General features: G+C 30.4%; 1 protein-coding gene across 1 annotated transcript in view; it reads right to left on the bottom strand.

The window, feature by feature from the left end:
* The window catches only part of LOC106464903 (PHD finger protein 12-like), a 94,914-nt gene that overhangs the window by 58,613 nt on the left and 12,900 nt on the right, over positions 1–23,401 (bottom strand). Inside the window, exon 5 of the mRNA XM_022392708.1 lies at positions 15,186–15,242. Coding sequence (XP_022248416.1) covers positions 15,186–15,242 — 57 coding nt within the window. The remainder of the gene's footprint in view (positions 1–15,185; positions 15,243–23,401) is intronic.

Here is a 23,401-nt window from a genome sequence, read left to right as displayed (position 1 = left end):
GGTTGCCTTCAGATGTTGTAGAGGCAGTAAATTTAAGTGAGTTTAAGAAAAAGCTTGATAACTATATGAATGAAAAGCACTGGGTTTACATTTTTGTATATTTTTTTAATCACTTTAATTTAGTTTTGAGGATAGAACAGCCAAGATGGACCAACAGGTCCCATGTTGTCCCAAAATATTATGTGAAGTGGGCCAATGTAATTTTTGGGTTAGTATTTATTAAAAGCTTTTAGTGAGCCCTTTGTTATTCCAATTACATACTTTTTCAAGTGCTGGAACAGCTGAAGTTATGTTTTTCTGCATTTGAAACTATATGATAACACAGGGTTTGTTGATTATTTATTACAAAAATCCAGCCCAAAATTTGTTTCATCAACTTCTTTTTTTTTCTTTCACTTACTTTTAAGTCAAGTAAGTAATGGTAATTAAGAAAAGCAGTTTGAAAACCTAAGTTTGGCTACCAATTAGTCTGTTTTGATTTTTGAGTTTTAATATTAAAATTTGTATGTGTATTCCAAACAGTTAACTGTTTTAAAAGAAGATGCCACCTTCATATCAATAATTTAAGTCAACAGTTAGTTTAATAATTTAGTGAGTACATTCCAAAAACTTAGAAATACTACATTATTCATTAGTGATTAGTGTTTCAAGGATGAAACTGACAAAATTCGTTGTTAAAAAATTGTAGCTATAATTTACCTTTCAAGTATTATTATGACCTTTACCACCTAGCAAAAGTTAGGTGTAAATTTCAGAAAGTCTATTTGTTTTTAGAAGTATTTAGTCAACAAACTTCTTTATAACCATTTTAAGGGTATTATTACATGTACACCACTTAGCCTCATGCATGCCTTAGACTGTTTTTCAGTTTTGACATTTAAACATGGCAACAGAAAAACAAATTTAGAGATTTTATTATCTTTCTTTTTTTCACTTCAGTTACTTCAAACAGTAAACAATGACTGGCGAAGAAGACTTGGCACAGAAGACAAAATCTCTACATTTCAACCTTGTGTTGAGCAACATTCTTACATCTGATGAGCAGGAAATGTTTGATCTAGCTTTTACGACTGGAATAGTTATTGATCCTTTAGTATTCAAGTAAGTAAAAGTTTAGAAGACTGCTACGTTTTTGACAGTTCATTCCCACCCTGTTTATGTTTTCTGTCCTTTTCTACTAACGTATGAAGAAAATAACGTAACATAACCTAAGGACAAGGGATCATTTGGTCCTTCAAGGGTGTTCTTGCTTACTTTCGAAAAGTAAAATTACAGACATACCTTTTTTATTTCAGGAAATCACCAATTTGAAAAGGCAACTCATTTCATAAGCCATTCACCCCTTCTTAAAAAATAAAACACTTAACTGATACATAGTCTATTTTTTCCAAATTTTAATCTTGTGATCTATTATCTTCAGAATTTAACACAAAAAAAATCAGAATCCTTTATCTTATTTATCCCCCTGAATATCATTCTCTGCTTCAGTAAGATTAGCTCTTACCCTTCTTTCCTTAAGAGGAAATAAGAGATCAATGAGTTTGTGAGCTCATGTGGATAGATCTAATTTCTACACTTTATAATTTAGGTCATTCACGTCTTCTCTGCTCAGTGTTGGGTAACTTAGATTTTTATACTTCTTTTACCATCAAGGTAACTTTAGTTTAAAGTTGCAGTTGGAGTTTGTTTATTCCTTTATTTTTGTTTAAATTTTCACTTCTTTTCACTCTTAATGTTATGTAGTTTGTAAGTTTTTTTTTCTTCTTTACTACAAGTCACATCTAATTGGGGGTTGGTTTGGAGTCAGACTTTGTTACTGTTAACTGTGTGCCTTTTTATTCTCATGTTATTTAGGGTAGGTCTTATTTTCGTGTCCTTTGTCTTATGGATTCTTTGAGTGGTCTTGCATGTTCGATATTTAAGGGTCATTTATCTTCTCAGTTTCTTTAGTGGTTTTGTACTTCAGATGTTACATATTTGTTTTATGTTTTAGGTCAAATTTCGTAGTTTTGCAGGTTTGTTTTTTCAATACACTCTACACGTATTTAAGTTTTGTTTGTTTGTTAGTAATGAGTGCTTTCTCTAATTCTTTAGTTTGTGTCTTTTTGGCTGCACTTCGCGACAGTTCTGTTGTTTATACAAGTTCTCTCTGAGGATGATTAGTTTGTAAAATGTCAGCAGTAGCGGAGGCTGACATCTTGTAGTATTTTAAGAAGAGAATTGATGATATTTTGAAAAACAAAGGATGGTTTTATTTTTCTTGTGGATGGGTTTGATAGTCTGTGTTAGAGATATGATAAAATATCATTTGATTTGAGCCTGAAAAACAACTTGTGGGAATTGAATTATTAGGTTTGATGAGTGGATTAGAGTCTGACTTTAGGGCTTGATGTTTAAACTGATAGTACAGTGAGTAGCATACAGATTGCATTGATTCATATCAGTACATCGGTGACTTGTTACATCACTGGTACGTACGTTATACAAGTTTTAACTCTACTTTCATAATTTTAAAACTAGACATTTTGTTAAAGTATTCATTGAAATTATGAAGCCTCACGGTAAAAATTTAGTCCCTAATTCTGGAAGAATACATTTAATTACAGATTTTTTACAAAGAACCTTGTTGACTGAAATTTTGCTTTAAAAGTTTATACAACCATTGATGCTTTTGAGAAAAAATGTCTAATGTAACATTACACGCTTAATAAATTTTGGATGTACGTACATTTACCAATGAAAATGTTTTTTGTCTGTCTTCTATAGAATTTTGATAGATCTGATTCGACTGGATGTATCATCCTCCGCCATTTTTGCAATGTTACAGAGTATGGCTGCTAGTACTCGAAACACTACAACTACCAAGAGAGATATGTTAAGAAGTGGAGCTACAGTTACACAGGCAAGCCAAAAGAAAAAACCACCACTTGCAGCAAAACCATATCGAAAAGATGTAAAGCCAAGTAATAGATAAAGCTGGTCTTTTTGTGTTTTTTTTTCTCATAATTACCGGGTCTTTAAGAGCCTTGATTCTTTGTGTAATTCATCAGCTTTTAAGTTTTATTGTCAAATCATTCATTCATAAACTTGTAGGGTGTTAAGTAATTGTATTCTCTCTTGACTTTTGGTTTTGCCTTTTATAAATTTTTTATTTTCAGAGCAATGACAAGAAGTAAAACACCCCCATATGAGACTTAAAGCACGAATAGACAGACATTTAATCAAAAGAAAAATAAATGAATAAAAATTGAAAGATTTATGAATGAGACTAATCTTGACAGTAAAATGGTGGTTACGTAAATATACATCGATATGTTTACTGCCGTTGAACTTGCCAATTATCTTATCCTGATAATTGTGCATTATAACTTTGTATGTACATATATTTTGTAAAATATTTTTCTTCAAAACTTCTTGAAGGTACGGTGGTATTGTGCTGAATTTCACGGTGACATGTACTAGACACAAACATTTCACTCATAATTGATGTCTCCTAACATGTTCGTGTTAACTACTTGAGGATATTCTCTCTTGACAAATTGAAACTAAAACCGTTTTTTTATGACACAGGTTTGCTGAGTATTATACTATATACATTTTTATTTGAAAGTTAAAATACATTTCTGGCTATATTTAATTATGTAATCACTTCCCTGTTTATTTGTGTTTGACAACATCTTGATGTAATGGCTTTAACATGTACGTATCTTTGTGTTGCTTTTAAGGTTTTCAAAACTGTGTATCTTCAGTAGTAGTAATGTGTTCATTTTTAAGAGTTATGTAGAATATCAGCATTTCAATTAGTTTGTTCATAGTCTCTCCCTTAAATTAAAAATGTTAGTTATGGAGTCCACATCATAATGAATACCTTTATATTTTTTATGTAACAACATGCAGTGTGTAGGATTAACCAAATGATCGGTGAAATCATTCATTTTCTTGTCAAATACATGGGAAACCTCAGCAATATTAGTAGGATTACATGTATTTTTGTTTAGACTTTCATTTTGTGACTATATTATAAAGGACCTTGTAGCAACAAATTCATGGGCCCACAAGCAACTTGGTACATAAATAGTGTAGAAAATGTGTCTAAAAAAAGCCAGTGGAATTCATATTAATCACTTGTTACAGTTATGCTATATATATATAAACCATTCAGTCTTTTACAATAATAATAATAAAAGTAACTTTGTCTTAGATAAACGAAATTGTGTCAAGTGTAAAAAAAAATCTTTAATCCCATGTTCATTATGAGTTTAAAAACTAAATTTTGTTTGTAAATATGTCCAACCAATGTTAGAAATAAACAAAGCTTATGGCACAACATTTCATTTGAACAAATCAGTCCATAAATTCAAAACTTAACAAGTGAGGCAACAATTCTTAGTTTCCAAAGCCTCTGACGACTACTTTTGACATTAAGTCATCACGAGATAATGCTTCTTGGTAAGCTTGTCTCTAAAGAACTTGAACAATCAAGCATTACGATTTTCTTTGACAAATGCCGACTAAAGAATGAAAGACATTTTTGTGATATCTATTTTTATAAGCCAGTTTTGTAGCTGTTTTAATGACTGCAGTTAAAGAATTATTTTCTGTTTCCCACTTCGTTGTTTTAATTATAAATATTCAGCTATATATATATAGAAAAAGTTTTCAACCAAGGATAAAGAAGTCGCGTAATTGTTGCAAGATAAGTCCCTCCATAACTTATCTATTTGTAGTATACGTTTTTTTGTTTTTATATACTATCAGTATGACCTTATATAGTACTGGTCTGTTGGTAGCAACTACATTAGAGAGTTAAACAGTGTACAAGATCACATTACTTCATAGTGGTTTAGTCATCAGTACGATTTACCCCTTCCATCATAAAGTTTATGTTACATCGTGGCGGTTCAATCATCAGTGTGTGTGTGTATGTTTATATAGTTTGTTCATAGTCTCTTCCCTTAAATTAAAAACTTAAAATGTTCATTAATGATGGAGTCCACATACCGCATCATAATGAATACCTTTATATTTTTCTTGTAACAACATGTAGTGTATAGAATTAACCAAATGATCGGTGAAATCACTCATTTTCTTGTAAAATACATAGGAGACCTCAGTAATATTAGTAGGGTTACTTGTATTTGTGTGTGTGTACCCGTTACTTCTATTTGTTCACTTTTTGGTGTAATGAGGAGATACATGTACTGGTGAATAAAAAGGTTAGCAAGTGTTTCATCATGATACTTTTATTCTCCAATAATTATAACTACTCATTACACCAGAAAGTGAACCAACAGATTAACAAGTGTTACATCCTGATGGTAAGTACTTGTTTCACCAGAAAGTTAACTGACAGGTTAGCAAGTGTTCCTCCTTGATTTAGAGTTTTTTCTTAATTCTTAGATCTTGTTCATTATTATAACTACATATTATTTCAAAGTTCTTTTTATCTGGAGATCCGTCACATTTGTGATTTAACTGTTTCAAAAAAATTACCAGCACTAGGCTTCAAAGGCTTTTTTATATGCTGCTCCAAACATTGTGTGATTGATCCCACATAATCCTGTCTGCATCAAGAACAAACATATTGATAAACAATGTAAGAGCATTGAAGTGTATTAATTCTGTTCTTTATCTGGTAAAAATTCTCTGTTCTTAACACTGATTTTAAAGATATACACACCAAAATATTTTTGGTTTTATTTCTTAAAACCTAACTGTCTTTACCCATCTGTCACGTGAGACTAATGTAGAATGACAGTTTCGGAGCATCGTATCGCACCTTATGAGGGGTGTACAGAACATTTAAAGAAAAAACTTTAAAATGTTGAAGTAATGATAAATGAAACCATTTTTTAAAAAGATATTTTTTAAACTTTCTATTTCTTTATGAAAATACTGATAGTTACTAGCGATATGATAACCTCTATAAAATAATCCATATATATTTAACAAAAACAAAACTGTCAATATGAATGTACCATCCTGTATATGTTGGTTTATCATACACTCCAACTTCCAAAAGATCACCAAAATTGTTGATATTATAAAAAAGAAGAGACAAATTTGAGTTAATTTCTTTTTCCTCAAAATTAACAAACGTATCATCAGTGATTCAACATACCTATGGTATCTAACTGGTTTAAAAACTCTCTAGACAGTTATTCATACATTATTTTTCATGACAACATACAAAAAAGATTTGCTAGCCTAGGTACTAATTTTTGAGCCCATAGCGTCGCCATCTAGTTAATCATAAACACTGTTGTCAAAATTGAAAAATTTCTTAGTGACAAAATTTAATAACTCAATAAAAACAAATTTTGTTAACCCTTGTACAATTATTTCAATTGGGAAAAAAATAGATCTGTTGTTATTTGAGTTGCTTCCTGCAAAGGAATATTAGTGTACAGAGATTGGTATCAAAGCTCACACAGTGCACTTGTTCGTCAAATCTTAAATCTGCTAGTTCCTAACTGTATATTCATTCAAGTGTATCAAGAAAAAAAAACCTACAAGTTTCTGATTATAAATGCCTGTATTTGAAACTATTAGAATAATGAGTCTAAAATCATTGTGTAATTTTAACAACTATCTTTGATATTTATTTTCCTTTTTTTTTTGTGTGTGTGGGATCAAAATCCAGTTTCCCCAATACGTTTTACAAAAAAACAAGTAATAATTTGAAATAATATGTAGTTCCACAACGAGAAAATTTAGATATCAAGAAACTTGATCCAAAGGTGAATATCGCTTGTTTATAGATTACACCCTACTTTTATGTGTAGTTTTTTATTTACAGTCTTAGTGAAGTTAAAAATGCTTTTCTGTGAATTGGATTGTTGTATTCCAATTTTATTTATGGATCACTTTACAGTATAGCTCCATTGTTTTGTAATTATGTGAGCTGTATGTACAAAATGTTTCTTTAATATAGTCTACATGTTGTATTTTTGACACTAATTGTAATAAATGTCAGAAACGTGATCTATTTTTCTCAAGTAGTTATTACATATAGATATTGACTCTACGTTAAATGTACAAAACTTGCATGAAGATGTTACTTAACATTTAATAAAAAAACGGAACCCAATGAATGTATGGTGCATAAGAAAGATAATATAAGCAAGCACTAGCAAACCGAAATAAAAAACAAACTATTCATTATAATACGTAGAGAGCAGTAGATCCATGATATTTAATTTACAGTTAACTCGAGCATCTACAACATATGACAGACAACTTCAACATATATTTAAAAACTTGGACTTAACATTAGTAAGAAAACGTATGACAGAAATTAACTGTAGGTCAACAGCGATAAAAGTGTACAATGAGGAATGTGATGACTTTATATATTTTGGAAGCACAGTCAACAAAGGTAGTGTAATAGAAAAGGTTATCACCAAGTGAATCTGAAAGGAATGACACACGTTAAAATAAGGATATAAAGTTAATGTAAAATCTGCAGCCACACAGAATCTCCAAGTCTCTCTATTGGAAATAAATACACGTCTAAAACAACACTAGTGAAAAAGATTTGGTCGTACAATTATAATGAATCCACAGTGGATAACTAAAACAACCCTGAGGTGGACACCAGATAACATTAGAAGAGAATGACTATAGAAGGAGGGATCAGGAAAAAAAAAAAAGAGCAGAGTAGGTTGCTCTAGGCCTTATTTTCATATGCCACCCAGCAACAAAAGGTTAAGTAAGAGATCCATGACGTTTATTTGTGTATTTTGTTCTGTGTTGTTTATTGTCACTATGTGGTTAGTAAAGTATAATAGGCTTAAGTACGTGTATATTTATATAGAATACAAAACTAGTTGTAATAAATAAAAATATAACACTGCTTAACCAAAATAAAGTCAACAGGGCACAGGTTATAACATGGGAAATATATTGTGTGTCCTGGTCTTTAGAGGTGACCGTGGAAGTAGGAATAACAGCGGTGGGGATACAGTGTTTAACGGTCCTACCCTTCATTCCCAAAGCCTGGCATGTAAAGAATAAAATCAGGAAAAGATATAAAACAGTAAGATAGATGTGCTCAAGTCCACATTTATATCACCCTTCACTGCATACAGACAGTTGTGGAAAGGTGAATGTTGTCAGAAGAAAAGAAATTAAAAATAAATGAGAGAGAGGTAAGGTCCTACCACTAGGGTGTGATGAGTAAGAAAACCATCTCCTAAAATTAACATTCCAGCCTCCATTATGGTAGAAAAAAGCTCAATTTAATGAGGTAATATTAATAGAACAATTTCCCTACCAAGTTATCTAAACTAGTATAAAACCAATCCTCCACCCACAAAGTTCTGTTTACTGTAACTACTAATTTTCAAACGGTTTTCTACTTTTCGTAAGAGCTTGTACATTCATACTTATTAACGAGGTTAATACATGTATGAAAATAGTAGCAAGACATTTTTGTTTGTTTGACCTTAAGAAAAATTTGAAATTTTCAAGATTATCACAAATATTAATCATAATATATTCTTATTTCTTGATATTCAAGATATTTTAAGAAATGTATTTAATGTTTGTTTATTAAGTCCACTAAATATTAATATCGGTATCAGTATTTCAACATCAGCAGTGAAATATTGTAATTTGTTACAGATTCTACAGCATCTAAGTATTGTGAATTGACGAATGGTTATAATAGAATAAAATGGAATATTATTATTAAGGTAGGCCATATATTAGAAAATATATAAATCATTATAATTAAGTATTTTAATTTCCAGATCTAATTAATGTGCTTCTAATACAGAAATTGAAGTATTAACAATTTCTAATACCACTGGGTAAATATTGTTAACGGAGTTATATATTTCAGGATCATTTATACTAAATAAATCAGTAATATAAGTTAAAGTAAAAAACATCTGGGTTTATAATGTCTTCAAAAAAACTTATTTTTTATAAAAGATGATAAATTTACTCTACCAGTAGAACAGTTAGATTACTGAAAAAATAGTTAACACAAATACTTAGTATATTCTCTATATTTTTGAGATAAAAAATGTTTTCTTAAAACAGTGCATTAGGCTTGCAATACTGTTCCATCAGTTCATTCATAATTAAAATCTTTCAAAGGAATTGTTATATACAAAGTAGTGAAAACAAATGTTTGAGCAGTGTATTTAAATATTCTAAAGTATGTTTATTATTTCTGCCATTTATATTTTTTCATTCTGTAAAATAAAATGTTAAGTAATTTATTCAATAAAATGTCTGGTATTTTAATAATTGTTTTCAATGAGCTGAAAATAAATTTAATTTTAGATTTATTGGAGATTTAGGTATAACATACAGAAAAGATAAATCTGAAAAAAAGGATTTGATTTGGAAATGAAATTAATTACTTTATCCTTAGATTGTTTAACCATTTTAAATGTTTGCATACTATTAATTTCATTGATCAGAAGTGCAGTATGAGACATTTTACAAATAAACTCAAAATTATGATTAGCTTTACGTATGGGTGTACAATTACATATTTGTTATTGGAAAAATGTTATATCAGTTAGAAATTTTACTTTTATTACATATATAAAACTTCTATTTTAAGAACCATCTTTGCAGATAAGATGTAATATAATTAAGTTTCAAGATGTTCTCAAAATATTCTAAATTCAATTTTTAGGCCAATAAAATATAAATATTTTCTGTGTATACCGGTAACCATAAAAGCTTTTAAAATTTCCTTTAACTTATAAATTTATTTTGTTTTAGTTCTGTTCACTACACAAAATAACTGAAGTACAAAGGTATTTCTGGAACATTCTAAAAGTCGCAGATAAGAATCTTTATTTTGGAAACCTGGTTAATGTGTACAACAAAACATCGTAAAAAGAGTACTGTACAAAATGGTAACTACATTGGTCAATGTGGCATCAACTGCTGGGGTAAGCATGCAAGGAGCAAAGCTAAATCATTCTACACTTCATTTGATCTTATTAGTTAACTGGGTGTACAATTTACAATAATAGCTATAAAACCTGGCTATTTCACAGAGGGAAAAGAAATAACAGACAAAAAGAATGTTATGATAACAAATTGGTATGCTATTCTATCATAATGTACACAGTATTATTTTTTTACATTTTACACTGTACTTACATCTCCATATTTACCTATCAAATCCTTTACAGATAATATTTTAAACAAATATATATATCTATATACACACAAACTTCATGTATTTTCTTTCAACTGTAATTTTTTAGAAGTTTACCGTCAACTCCTCATAATGTAAATCCTTTTACAAAAGTCGTCAAATGCAACAGCTGGCTACATATGTAAACTTTTGTGTAAGAAAACAATGGTCAATTAAATTTTGTAATGATTATTTTCAAGATGTCTTTATGTGAACACTGTGTGCTGCGTATGTAAGAAATATTGTTATAAATGTTCAAGCCATCATCAACATTAAAAATAAGCACTCCTTCCTATATCTTTTCTTTAACAGGGTAAAAAGTTACTCGATAACATCAAGAAAACCTTTGTGTCGGATAAGCAATGCGTTTTATACAATCACAGTTCATTTACTAATCAGTTACAATGTTTAACTCTAAACGAGTATCATCAAATGATGCATGGAAGAAATGAAGAACTCGTCTTTGGAAGCTACAATAGCATTTCATTTTGTTTGGCCTTAAAAAAAAAAGATATATACATAATAAACATACACTTGTAAAAGTACAAAAGTCTGCTCATAAATGCTAACAGTGCAAAATCTTACAAGTCACCCTAATTAAACAGGTTTATTATTATTTAATAAATAATTTAAATTTCTTTTTGACTGTTTGTATTTCAGTACTTCAGCTGATGGCTATATGGATATTTCATTGAGCTAAGATAACCAGTAACCACGAATTACGTTTGTCAATACAGCTGGATTATTTTTTTTTACTTGGCTAATACAAAAATGCAAGGTTTGATCCCTGTGGCAGACAGCCCAAAGCTTACTGTGCAACTTTGAACTAAAATAAAAACTCACTCTATATTATACTATATTTCTGAAACAATTGGTAAATTTAAAGATGTTGTTTAATGCCTGTTCGTCTTATTAAAATGTTTACAATATTTCTAAGAATATCACTTAGCATTTTGGAAGAATTAACTTTTAACTATTAGGGTGACATCTTCAGAATTTTTGCAGAAGCTACACAAAGAGATATCTGCACATAATAATCACTAATTTTGAAATGACAGATTAGAGGGAAGACAACTAGTCAACACCACCCACAGCCCGCTCTTGTTTGACCAAATATTGGCTCTCGCACTTGTATTGTACTTCAGAACCCAAAGTGCAAAAGACATTTTTGTGGCAATGAGCCAGAAACCAAGATTCCTTAAAGTTCGAGCATGCTAACTACTATGCCACTTACTACGTCGTTAATAACTACATTTCTTATTTTAATGTTTTTTTTACATTCTCTTACATTAATATATAGTTTTGTAAACCAATTACTTTTATAAATATGTATATATATACTTTGGGATTTGTATGACCTTACCATAGTATTTATTTGTGCACAAAAAAAAAATCACCTATAGCTGCAGAAAGACCTGGGGATCACACTTTTGCACCAAAATTACTGAGATGTAGCAATAAGAAAACCAAAATAGTCCAACAAGAGTGCAAAAACTCGTCTGTTTGGAACATTCAATGAGGTCCTGCTCCGTTTATGTAATCTAAAGAAAATAAAAAATAAGTCATCAAATTTATGACAAAAATTTGAACCCGGTATTAACATAACACATTTAACGTGGGTCTTATAGACGTGGGTCTGTTTGGAACATTCAATGAGGTCCTGCTCCGCTTATGTAATCTAAAGAAAATAAGTCATCAAATTTATGACAAAAATTTGAACCCGGTATTAACATAACACATTTAACGTGGGTCTGTTTGGAATATTCAATGAGGTCCTGCTCTGCTTATGTAATCTAAAGAAAATAAAAAATAAGTCATCAAATTTATGACAAAAATTTGAACCCGGTATTAACATAACACATTTAACGTGGGTCTTATAGACTTCGTTTACTGAAGTTATTTTAGACAAAAAATATCACCCTATTAGTTAAAAGTTAAGGTCATCATTTTTGATTTGGTAACGGAATATGACAAGAGTAGATAACATGACTGACCAGTAGAACCCATGTTTATTAACTTCTATATCTTGTTTGGCCTTTCACTATGCATTTCTTCTAATTTACTGAAGTTAACTCATTGCCTTTTAGTTTAAGCCTGTTCTGGGTTTCCTCCCTTAAACACAAATTTGTCATATCTGGATGAAGCCATTCATATCTGAGGGGATATATGGCTAACCAACCAATCTTTAAACCTTGGAACTGAATGTAAGTAAACTTCTGGGCAGAGGTTTTGGACTATGCAGAATCAGCTCATGAGATTGTGTGTTGAAGGTTAAGAATACCTGAATAGGAAGCAATTACTTAATATATCATGTTTTTATCTTTACTTAATCATGGGGTTGAGTAGTTTTGTTTTGTTAATTTTTATTGTAAAAAAAGATCTGCTCTCAAATAGCCCTAATTATATGGTTGAAAGAAAATTAATGGGGTTTTGTCACAATTCAATCAGGCAACATCAAAATTTAGCGGGAGAAGAATAAGAGGGTATTAAGCTCAGTTGCCGTTTTCTGACTCACAGGTAAAACTGAGTTGCCATCAATCGCAATAAAATGGTAATTATCGTCACTCGCATAGAGTTATAGTTATACATGTGCGACTAACGGATATTTCCGTCATTTGCAGCTGAGCCATAGAACTTCAATGACGGAAATATCCGTCATCCGCAGTTAATGGGTTAATAATCATTAGTCACCTCTTTTCCTACCAAGTATAACTGAAGAACGACTTAATGCAGCACGTAAAAGCTTTGACACACAATATAGTTCAGCATTTGTTTTTAAAAGTTTGTCTTCAAACAGTGGATAATCGTGTATTCAGACAAAAAGAGAATAAATACACATTTTATCTTCTTCAAAATGCTTTGCAAGGTGCAGTTCTATCATAGTTTCTAATCAAGTTAACACTGATTTTAACAGTCTACTAATCGATCCATCAAACACTTAACCGAAACATGTTTATGTACTGATTTAGCTAAACATAACTATTCACTAAAAATTAAATCACACAATTTCGTTTACTCGTGTGTATTATACAAGCTAAGACTAACAAGAATTGTACATTTTTACCCTAATTAGCAAGCTTAAGACGATTGTGACCCCTTAATAAGAAAATTATAATTTAATATCCATGATAATTTTTGTATAATTACAAACTTAAAAGATAATTCTATAATGTAGAACTTTAACAAATAAATAACTTGCACTGGTTTCATGCTGGTGTAATGGAAGTTCATGTTGTATTTTTATTATCAAACTAAAATTGAGGAAATGTCAGGACCCAAAACTATCAAATATTATTCAAGAACTTACAAAACGTATATGTAAAATTGCGATTAAAACCTAAAAATATTTTTGAATACTTGACTGAGTTTTTTTTTTTAATTTACATATGTTGTCTGACTTGGTTTACTTTGCAGGCTTGGCTTAAATATAAACAAATTTAATTGAAATGCATATACATGTTAATATATTACATCATTATTTGGATTTTAATTATTCCGTTGAAGAAAACAATGTAACATCTTTAAAAAAAAGTTCCATAAGAGCACTATCAGACATGACTTATAACAGAAAGAAGAATATTTATCAACGGTTGGACACATTAATGAATCTTGGTTTGCAGGATGGACATTAAGAGGAATAACACAAGGTATGCCAAAAACAAACTCAATAATTTGAGTTTTCAAGCATTCACATCCCAAATAAGGAGACCCAGCCATTGCAAATACGTGAAAGCAAAACTGTGTGTATCATTACCTTTCTCAAAGCCAAGAACATGAACAAGCCTTGCGAACAGTGAACTAGCTGAGAAAAAATCTTGTACAACTTCCTTCCTATTTAAATATGATCTTACCAAGACCCACACATAACATTGGACAAACAAATTGTTATTAAAAAGGTGTATCTCTGTACATGTTAAAAGGTGTGACTATGTTTCCTCATAGTACGATAGAACGACAAATTTAATTGGGACTTACTAAAGTTCTATGGTCTAGTTCTATACTTTACTTAACTATAACTGGACTGTCTAGATCAGATTGACCCAGTTATTTAAATTATGGGACATAAAGCAGAATAAGGTGTCAACACATTATTTAAAAAGTTTTTAGGCAAAGCAGTGAAAAAGGGTGTTCTTAATAAATTCAACTAAGGAATGTAGTCAATCCTCTGAAAGTATTCATGGATGTGACTAACATTCATTTCAGCTTCCCAAACTAGTTAAAACAACAAATGAAAATAGGTGTTTCAGATGGCAGATCACTTGGTTATTCTTAGCCTCTTCATGTTGTCATGAAACTGTAAATATTGATGCCACAAAATAGAAACTTCTGGATAACCTGTGTTACTTAGCCAAAGTATTTTTGGTATACAACAAGGAGTATATAATGTTATAAAACAAAAACCTGTAATGATTAAAATGTGCTATCTCATCACTTGGGTATCTCACTGTTTATCTATATTTCTGATGCATCTTCTTTGCAACATTCATGAAAAATGACAGAATACACACCAATCTTTGGCAAGTTGTAAACACATATTTTAACCTATTACATCTTTAACGAGTGTTTTTTTTTCCATTAGCCAACCCCTACTCTTTTCATAAAGAAACATTTGTAAGCCAACAAAATGTGTACAATGTCATCTTAGAGAGGAATGGAACCGAGGGGCCTTATCGAGACTAACGATCTGCTTCTAAAAAGTTAGCCCATGAACTGGACAATGGCATTGTACCACTTCCAGCTAAACTTTGCTTTCAGTGTCGAAAGTAAGTAGTTAAAATATTTTAGTTATTGTTTTCTCTATTTATTTCAGGTAAAGAGCATGACTGGCTGAGGGTGTTTTCTAAAAGCTTGGAATTTTTTTTTTTTGTTGATGCTCTTGTGGTCATTTATAGCACATAATATTTTCTTTTATCACCAGTCTACTTAATAATTATGATGTCCCTGTCATGTAAAGATTAGTCAAAGTTTTACTTTTAAAAGAAGAAATTAGTTATATATTGTTGTGTTCAAACACAACAATAAGTTTTAAAGAGATGCAACCCTCCTTCTCTAAATCGTGGTCTTTTACTTGAGCCTAAAACAATAATCATACTGTAAAATGATGAAATTTATGACAAGTAAGGAAAAATATAACAGCACTGTTCATATTATATATCAAAGCAGAAGAAAGAATCACAATTTTTCATATATATATAAGCATCCTATTTAATTTTCTAACTCATTTTTTAATGATTTCATTTAGTATTTACCAGTTTAGCCTAAACCATTAGTTTGTTTGTTTGTTTTGAATTTCGCGCAAAGCTACACGAGGGCTATCTGCGCTAGCCATCCCTAATTTAGCAGTGTAAGACTAGAGGGAAGGCAGCTAGTCATCACCACCCACCGTCAACTCTTGGGCTACTCTTTTACCAACGAATAGTGGGATTGACCGTCACATTATAACACCCCCACGGCTGAAAGGGCGAGCATGTTTGGTGGGATGGGGATGCGAACCCGCGACCCGCAGATTGCGAGTCGAGCGTCCTAATCACCTGGCCATGCCGGGCCTAAACCATTAGTAAGAAGATGACTGAAAGAAACAAGCAGTACCCTCTCTGTTGAATGCATTTTAAGATTTTTCAATACACACACATGTACAAATGGAATCCTTATAGTTTCTTAAAATGAAAAACTTTATCTATTTTTCTTCTTTTCTTTTTGGTAGATAAAAAATATATTTTATGAACATAATTAGAAATTCAAAACCAGTAAATCTGAATACCTTCAAGCCATTTTAACAGGTTAAAGTTAACCAAAAATAATACAGGAATTATCATTCAATCAATAAAATAATGCTGCTCAATCACCTTCCTGTACTCGTTAAAAAATAATTACTTAAAACTTAAACAATTAGATTCCTTCCTAATCATAAATAGTCCTCATTATAATTTATTATAGTTACAAAAACTGCCGCCAAATGCTTTAAATAGCATTACAAAACAACAACATTGTATAAGGATTAACTTTGTGAGAAAAACAAAACTTCAAAAATAAATAAATAAGTGTCCCTTACACAAACTAGAATATTTGCCCACATTACGCATGGAATTCATTTCACTGGTTTTGAAAGCTGCATGGAAATTAAGTTTCATTTTGGGATACTTACCAAGAAATATACATATTTTTATATTCTAAATTTTTTTTAATTTTCTTGTATTCTGAAATTTCCCAAAATCCATGAATATATTATTAAATGGGCATTAATACAATAGCAAAAGAAACAATGAAATGACCACCAAATTCATATGAATAAGAAAATAAATAAAATAAAATGTATTATCCATTTTCGTGGAAATGAGTTGCAAACCATGAACTCTCAGATTCACAGTCTGGCATGATAACCACTGGGCCGCACAAGGTCTTTACAACAGAGTTTCAGAAGTAGGCACTAAAGTAGTAGCAAAAGGAATATTTGAAATGCCTGTGAAACTCATAAAAAAAAGAAACAGAATATTAATGAAACAAAGGGTTTTAGAATTCTACTGGCCATACCAAAGACTCACTGAAGGTTTCATGGCAAGGTTTCAGTTTGGGAAGCAGTCGTAGTAAGGGAAACAATTGAAATGGCTGTCAAACTCATCAAAATATCAATAAATTAAAGGATTTTTTTTTAATACCTCTGGAGAATACCCAAGAACCCTCTGAAACTTTCACAGATATCAAAGGTAAGGAAGTTTGAAAATTGTTATTGTGGATAAACTGATACCAGCTTCTTTACGATATTGATGAACAAATGATTGGTATTACGTTTTTATTTTGATAAAAATATCCAAGTTAATAGTAAGTGACTAAATAAACGTGGCTACCAAGCAGGAAAACGCTGCCATATCTGATAACTGAGTATCTGAAGATTAAAGATTTATCAATATAAACTTGATTTGTGTTTCATGTTTGGTGCAATCTGCCTTGAGGGCAAAATAACACCTCTGAATTAACAAAATTAAAGAAAATATACTTGTAAGCATTTTTTTCACACATTTTCAACAGAGTTAAAATTTATTAAGTAAAAAAGTTCAATTTATTCAATTTTATAAATAAGATTTTTTTTTATTCTCAAATTTTGATTTTAGGTTGATTTCATCAAGTTCCCAATGAAATCATTAGTGTTTGGCTATTTCCTAATTTTTCTCCATGCATAATATGGTACTCGTAGCCCTCTAGAAGGAAAGTCATAGCAGTTTCGAACAAAATAGCACTAATATGTCCTTGTAACTTAATTACAACTTAAAGTGTAATTTTATCAATAGTTAGCTAATCATTATTTCTCAATACCAGTTGTCATGTTAAGATGTATTCGCTTTTACTTCAGCTTTAAGAATTCATCGGCCACTAATCTAAACATGTCATGCCATGAGAGCTCTTTTTACATTTGTCTGAACTGTAAAAGAAACAACACTTACAGTTTAGTAGCTAAAAGAAAAGGTACTTGTGAACAACTTCCACTACAGTTACAGTCCTTTTTTTTTAAATATCTTGAGAAAAATTTGCTTTATTATTTTATATATTTCATTTGAATTATGATGGAGGAAAAAGAATGTTTTTAGTGAAAAGATGATATAGGCTTAGCTAAATCAATTTGCGCTTGATCCCATCAAGTCATGTTTTGCTAACAAAGCCGTTGTGTTACATTTTGTTTGCATTAGGCCTTACTGACCTAAGTAACTACTTAAACAGGCAAAGAAAATCACTGAAACAGTGTAAAAACAAATATATGAATGAATGTAAAATGGGTTTAAAATTCTTTAAAACTTTTCAAATGTATTAAATGAAACCTTTTGATTAACAACAACAAAAAAGTCAAAGTTATTATTGTTCACCAATTCTTGTAAACACAGTGAAACGACATCCTTTGTTTTTCAAATCAAAACAAAGATAAAATTTACAGTTTTATTAAAATAAAAAATGTATATCAAAGTTTTAAAAAACTGTAGGAAGTCAAAAATCGGTAGTTAAAATGTATGGCTAAGGTAAGCATTATTAATTGTTTCTTGAAAAAACATGTTACAATGAGATTTTTTTAGGTATTTCAAAGCTACAATATCATAAAAACATAAATTAAAAACAAAATGTTTTATTCACTGAAGCTACATAAACAAGTAGAAATATTTCTGAAATTTTAATTATTTAATCAACAATGTGTTTTACACGATACAATTTAACAAACCATAAAACTGTCAAATTGATAACCAAGATCTCAAAGATTTAATATGCTGTAAAACTTCAGAATTGTCTACCTCTGATAGACGTAGGGTACACCTGATTCTAATAATAAGTAAAAACATATGAAAGATTATATATAAACATATTAATTTCCTGCATTCAAAACAAAATTCAGGGAAGTGTGATTGTAAACTGAAGACAACGCAAGTATAATTTATGGATATTTTGGAGTAAGTCATTTTAAATTACCCTAAAACAAGGCTACATGGAAAGTAAGTAGTTGGACTGTCTAAATGACAAGCCGATTAGATAGCTGATCAGGTTATCATCATCTAAAATGAAAAAATATGACACGATTAACAGTTTTTATGTTCCTTAGAGTACCAGACTTACATTGGAGTATCTAATGCTTAGAAATATTTCTAAAACAACACAAAATACGTAATCAAGATCATAAGCTTTTGGCTAGCATTTTCTTTTTGCATGTGGAGAATCATAGCTATTAATAATATTAACTCTTTCCATACAGGTACCATTTTTGCATGTCACAAGGTTTTTCTGAGTTACATTCAAAATTTAATTAAACTACTTTCTTATTGTGGTGTATGAATAAACTTGGCATAAAATTGTAGCTAATAATCCAAATGTTAACAAGTTCTTAATTTTATAAGAAAATATTTTTTTCTAAATCCTCAATCTCCCCTCGTATGAGATTTGTGACATTTACTCTCTAGATCATCTCTCTTCTCTAATTTATTGACCACCCCTCCATTATAACATAGTTATTACTCAAGCAAAGCATAATCTTATTTAGTTACAGAGCCATAAACTAGAAAATTAGACCCCTCTTGACACACCCACCTGTTACACCCTCTCTTTTACAAATTGCTAATATATCTCTCTGACATTTAATACTATGTTATTTATAACAAATAGTTATAATCATATTACATTGTTTTCTGTACAGAAAATTGCCTATTTCACTTCCAGTTCAAACTATATTCCCATGGAAAACAGGCTTAGCCGGATTTTTAACGGCTCTTATCACATAGTAAAGGTAGAAAAATTATGATAGTTATAGGACATTGTCTATATTTTACATGTTATTATTCTGTGTTCTTAGGTGCATTATTTAATTAAATAGAAATTTATTTAATGAAATAGTACCATTAGTATAAAAAACTAGGGTTAAGTTTCATCGATAGTTCACACCAAAAAGAAAGAAGACCCAGGTAAGTACTATATATTTCCTGTTTTTCTGGTGTATTCTTTATTTATTATTAAAGTAGCTAAAATGTAAAAATTAGAAACTTATTAGGTTAAATTTTGTAAAACAAAGAAAAATAATACTAATAATTTTTCATGAGGTATGCTCGTGAGTAGCCCATGCATTACGTAATTCGATAGGGTAATGTGAACTACTCATTCACAAAGTGATTTACAAGTTGCATGGTGTATTATTAGTTATACAGGGTTCAAAGGACGATAAAATTGAAGTAGAAACAGGTGTATACTGTTATGAGCTTCAAGCTACTTAGGATAAACAAATTTTGCTAACCAATAGAAACTGAGGTTCCACTACCATCTACTACAACGTTTTAGTTTCGGTTATGATAGTCTTCTCTTTCAAGCGTTTTGCCTTCTTCCAACTAGCAATCGGAATTTGTAAAACACCTTCTTTGGTAGTTACTTCAAAGTAAGTGATTATCATTCTTAGTACATATACAGAATATCTGTTCAACAAGTTTGGTATTTATTTGTTTGATCAAAATCCAGAGCAGTTGTTTCTGTATCTTAGCACATCATGTATTCCTTCTGAAATCTATGATACACATCACATTCACAGATTATATATATATATATATAATGTAAAACAAATATACACATCAGAGAATATACAATATATATATATGTGTAATTATACACAACAGAGTATACATGTAATATACATTTAATGTTTTTTTATTCTAGAAATGGAATCTGAAGCATTGAAAACTAAAGCAAGAGAGCTGATGAAGAAAAAACTCAGTGAGGATGAGATGCAGTTTCTTCTAAATGTGGCATTCTGTCAGAGAAATCTGATGTTGAAGAAGTTTCTGCTAATGTGTCAATGCTTCTGACAGAATCTCGATATAGAACCAGATGGCAACAAAATCTAGAGACAGCTCTTCTTGATTCTGAAGAAATTATTGAAAGAGTAGAAAAGCGGGGTTTCAAAAATGCAAATTAAAAGGGAGTTGGGTATCCCACATGGTGGATAGTAGAAGGAAGGTTAAGTTTGTTCTTAGACAAGTTGGACATAACTCCAGGACTTTTCTAAAGAAATGATTTAACTAAATAAATTCCATGTACTGACTTTATATTGATGTTAATACTTATTCTTTGTATTTAGTTGTTTGTAACAATTAATGAGCTTATCACATTTTCCAGACCAGCCGGCAACAAATCATGATTTTAATACATGAAAGAACACATTTACTCTGCCTCTTCCTTGCTTTTAAAACATTAATAGCACAAAATCACAAATGGTTCCAATACAATGGACACAGTGTATACCTGACAAGTTAGCAGCCATTTGCTGCTATGTTATAAAACCGTCTTCTTCATCCACATTCCCTTAATTTGAAACAGGTGTGGGTTGGTTACAACTCTACTAAATACTTTTGGCTTGCATGCTGTGTTAAAGCTGTTTACCTTACAAATTAAACGTGCATCACAAGAAGTTTGTAGTCTTTGTCAAATGCTTAGCTAAATGAAAATGTTGAAAAAAAATAGTTATGATGATGACATTTTGGATAAAACCAGATCTAAATATCTAGATCTGAAGTGGTTATCTGAAACATCACCATGACAAAAAAGAATTTTCCTTGGGAATATTTAATATGTTTTTATCATTTGTTACCACTCGTGTGGTGGTGATGTTTTTTTTTGCATGAAATGCCCAAGCTTGTGTATCTGAGGGAAGATATTGTTCAAAAATCCAACCTCATTAAGTGAGATATCTAACTTATAAAATAAATTGGTGTGGATTCCTTCATTAGAGGTACGATATTTTTAATAAATTTATCGTAGGACTATAACATATATATACACTCAATTTTCAAGCCACCACAAGTCAGCTAACATGATGCACAGAAATGAAATCTAATGGAAAGCATAACTCAAATTGAACCAAAGTTCTACAGACTCGGAGGTTATATTTTATAATTTAAGGTAAAGTATATTTCTTGTTTCTTCTTTTTCAATTTGTAAAAGCATACTTTATCAATGAATGTTTGGTTTACAGAGAAAAGATAACTTAATGGCACAGACTCTTATCTTAAATTAAACCAGAGTAACTGGGAATGGCAACCACAATACTAAATTTCCCTCATTATCTTTGGGTAGTATGGGTAGCATGGGTAGTAGTTAGACACAGTTAAAAAGGGCAATAAAACAATAAGATTTAATTATAAGTAGATGTATAATGCTACGAACTTAGAGCTACTTAGGATAAACGAATGTAGTTTCATGTTACAACTTGAAGTCATTCTAGAAAGAAAAAAAGTTAATTTAGGTTTACTTAAATTTTTTTTTGGTGGTTACGAGGTTGGTCGAATTGACCGATCTCGTTTTGAGATAGGGTAGAGAAAATAACATATAAACTATAAGGATTTAGTGAAAAAAACGTTTGAAATACATTAAGGAGGTTTAAGGGATTATAAACAGGAAATTTAAGATTTTTGAGATTACGAAAAATATTTTTAATTTCAACATGAAAATTACTTTGCACACGGACTATTCAAAACAAATACTCAATATATTCATGGACAAATCTTTATTTTATTAAAAATACTTCACTAAGAAATATGACTTCTTGTATGTGAAAGATTTGTAATATTAACTGAAAGACTACCAAATTTTGTGAAGATATACCCAATATATTGAGAGTTATAAGTATTAAATTTATAAAGACTTTAAACAAGTACAAAAGGTCACATGACTCAGTCAAATCGACCGACCGTGTGTTGAGAGATATAATTAACTTGTAAAGTTTAATAAACATAAGTTAAAAGAAACTTTCGAAACTCTACATGTTTCGGTGGAAATAATTCCACCATCCTGAATAAATGCTCCATTTGCATTGATAGACAGCCAAAGAAGAAGGGCAAATTGAACGGGTTAAATGTAAAGCTGCTCTTGCAAGAGAAACTGGAACTCATTGCCAAGGACCTGATAAAAGCCAGGCGTAAAGACAGAGGATGGATGGCCCAGGATGGAGCACCAGTGAATGGGGTTGATGGAGCAGGGCAGGATGGAAGGGAAGAGGAAGGAATAAATGCATGTTGTTTAAGAAACAAAGCGAGTTACTTTTGATAAATTTAGTTTTTTGCATTATGATCTTTAATATCTTGGAAAATTACATTAGGAAATGGTATTTATAAGAAATAATTATGATATTTATATTTGTTCCACATTTAAACTTATTACTTTTTTGTTTTAGTACATTAATTTAAAATCCCCCAAATTTTTTATCATCCATAAAATGCAAATTATATATATTTTTAATTTTTTAATAATCACATACTCTCCTTATGGTTTCAAGTAATATACAAGACCCGAAAATAATATTTCTCAATAAACCTAAACAATAAATGAGTATTTTTATTTTTAATAATGATTTCATGTTTATATATGTAAATAAAAAACATTTTAATTTTGTTTCATAAATGTATTTTTATTTCAAGTTTATGTTTCATTGCAGCCATACTTCTGTTTATTGTGCAGAATAAAGCGCGAGGTTAGCAGCATGAATTTTGTACATTTGCCAAAAATTATAATGCCTGTTGGTGGTCACTTTCGTTCAGTCCAGTGCAGGCACATTTCAACATTACTGTAGATATGATAGTAAGAAAGCTTTTTGGTACTTGAGTATCATTTCTTTGAACTTTCAAACAAGTTTATTTCAACATATGTTTATGTATGTTGTTTCACTATACAGGCAAAACTAACTGCCACTACTAGCAAATGTATGTAATAGTTTACAGAACAGGT

Source organism: Limulus polyphemus, unplaced genomic scaffold (genome assembly GCF_000517525.1).
Source record: "Limulus polyphemus unplaced genomic scaffold, Limulus_polyphemus-2.1.2 Scaffold1775, whole genome shotgun sequence".
Lineage (NCBI taxonomy): Eukaryota > Metazoa > Arthropoda > Merostomata > Xiphosura > Limulidae > Limulus > Limulus polyphemus.
This window is presented reverse-complemented; position numbering and strand designations above follow the sequence as displayed.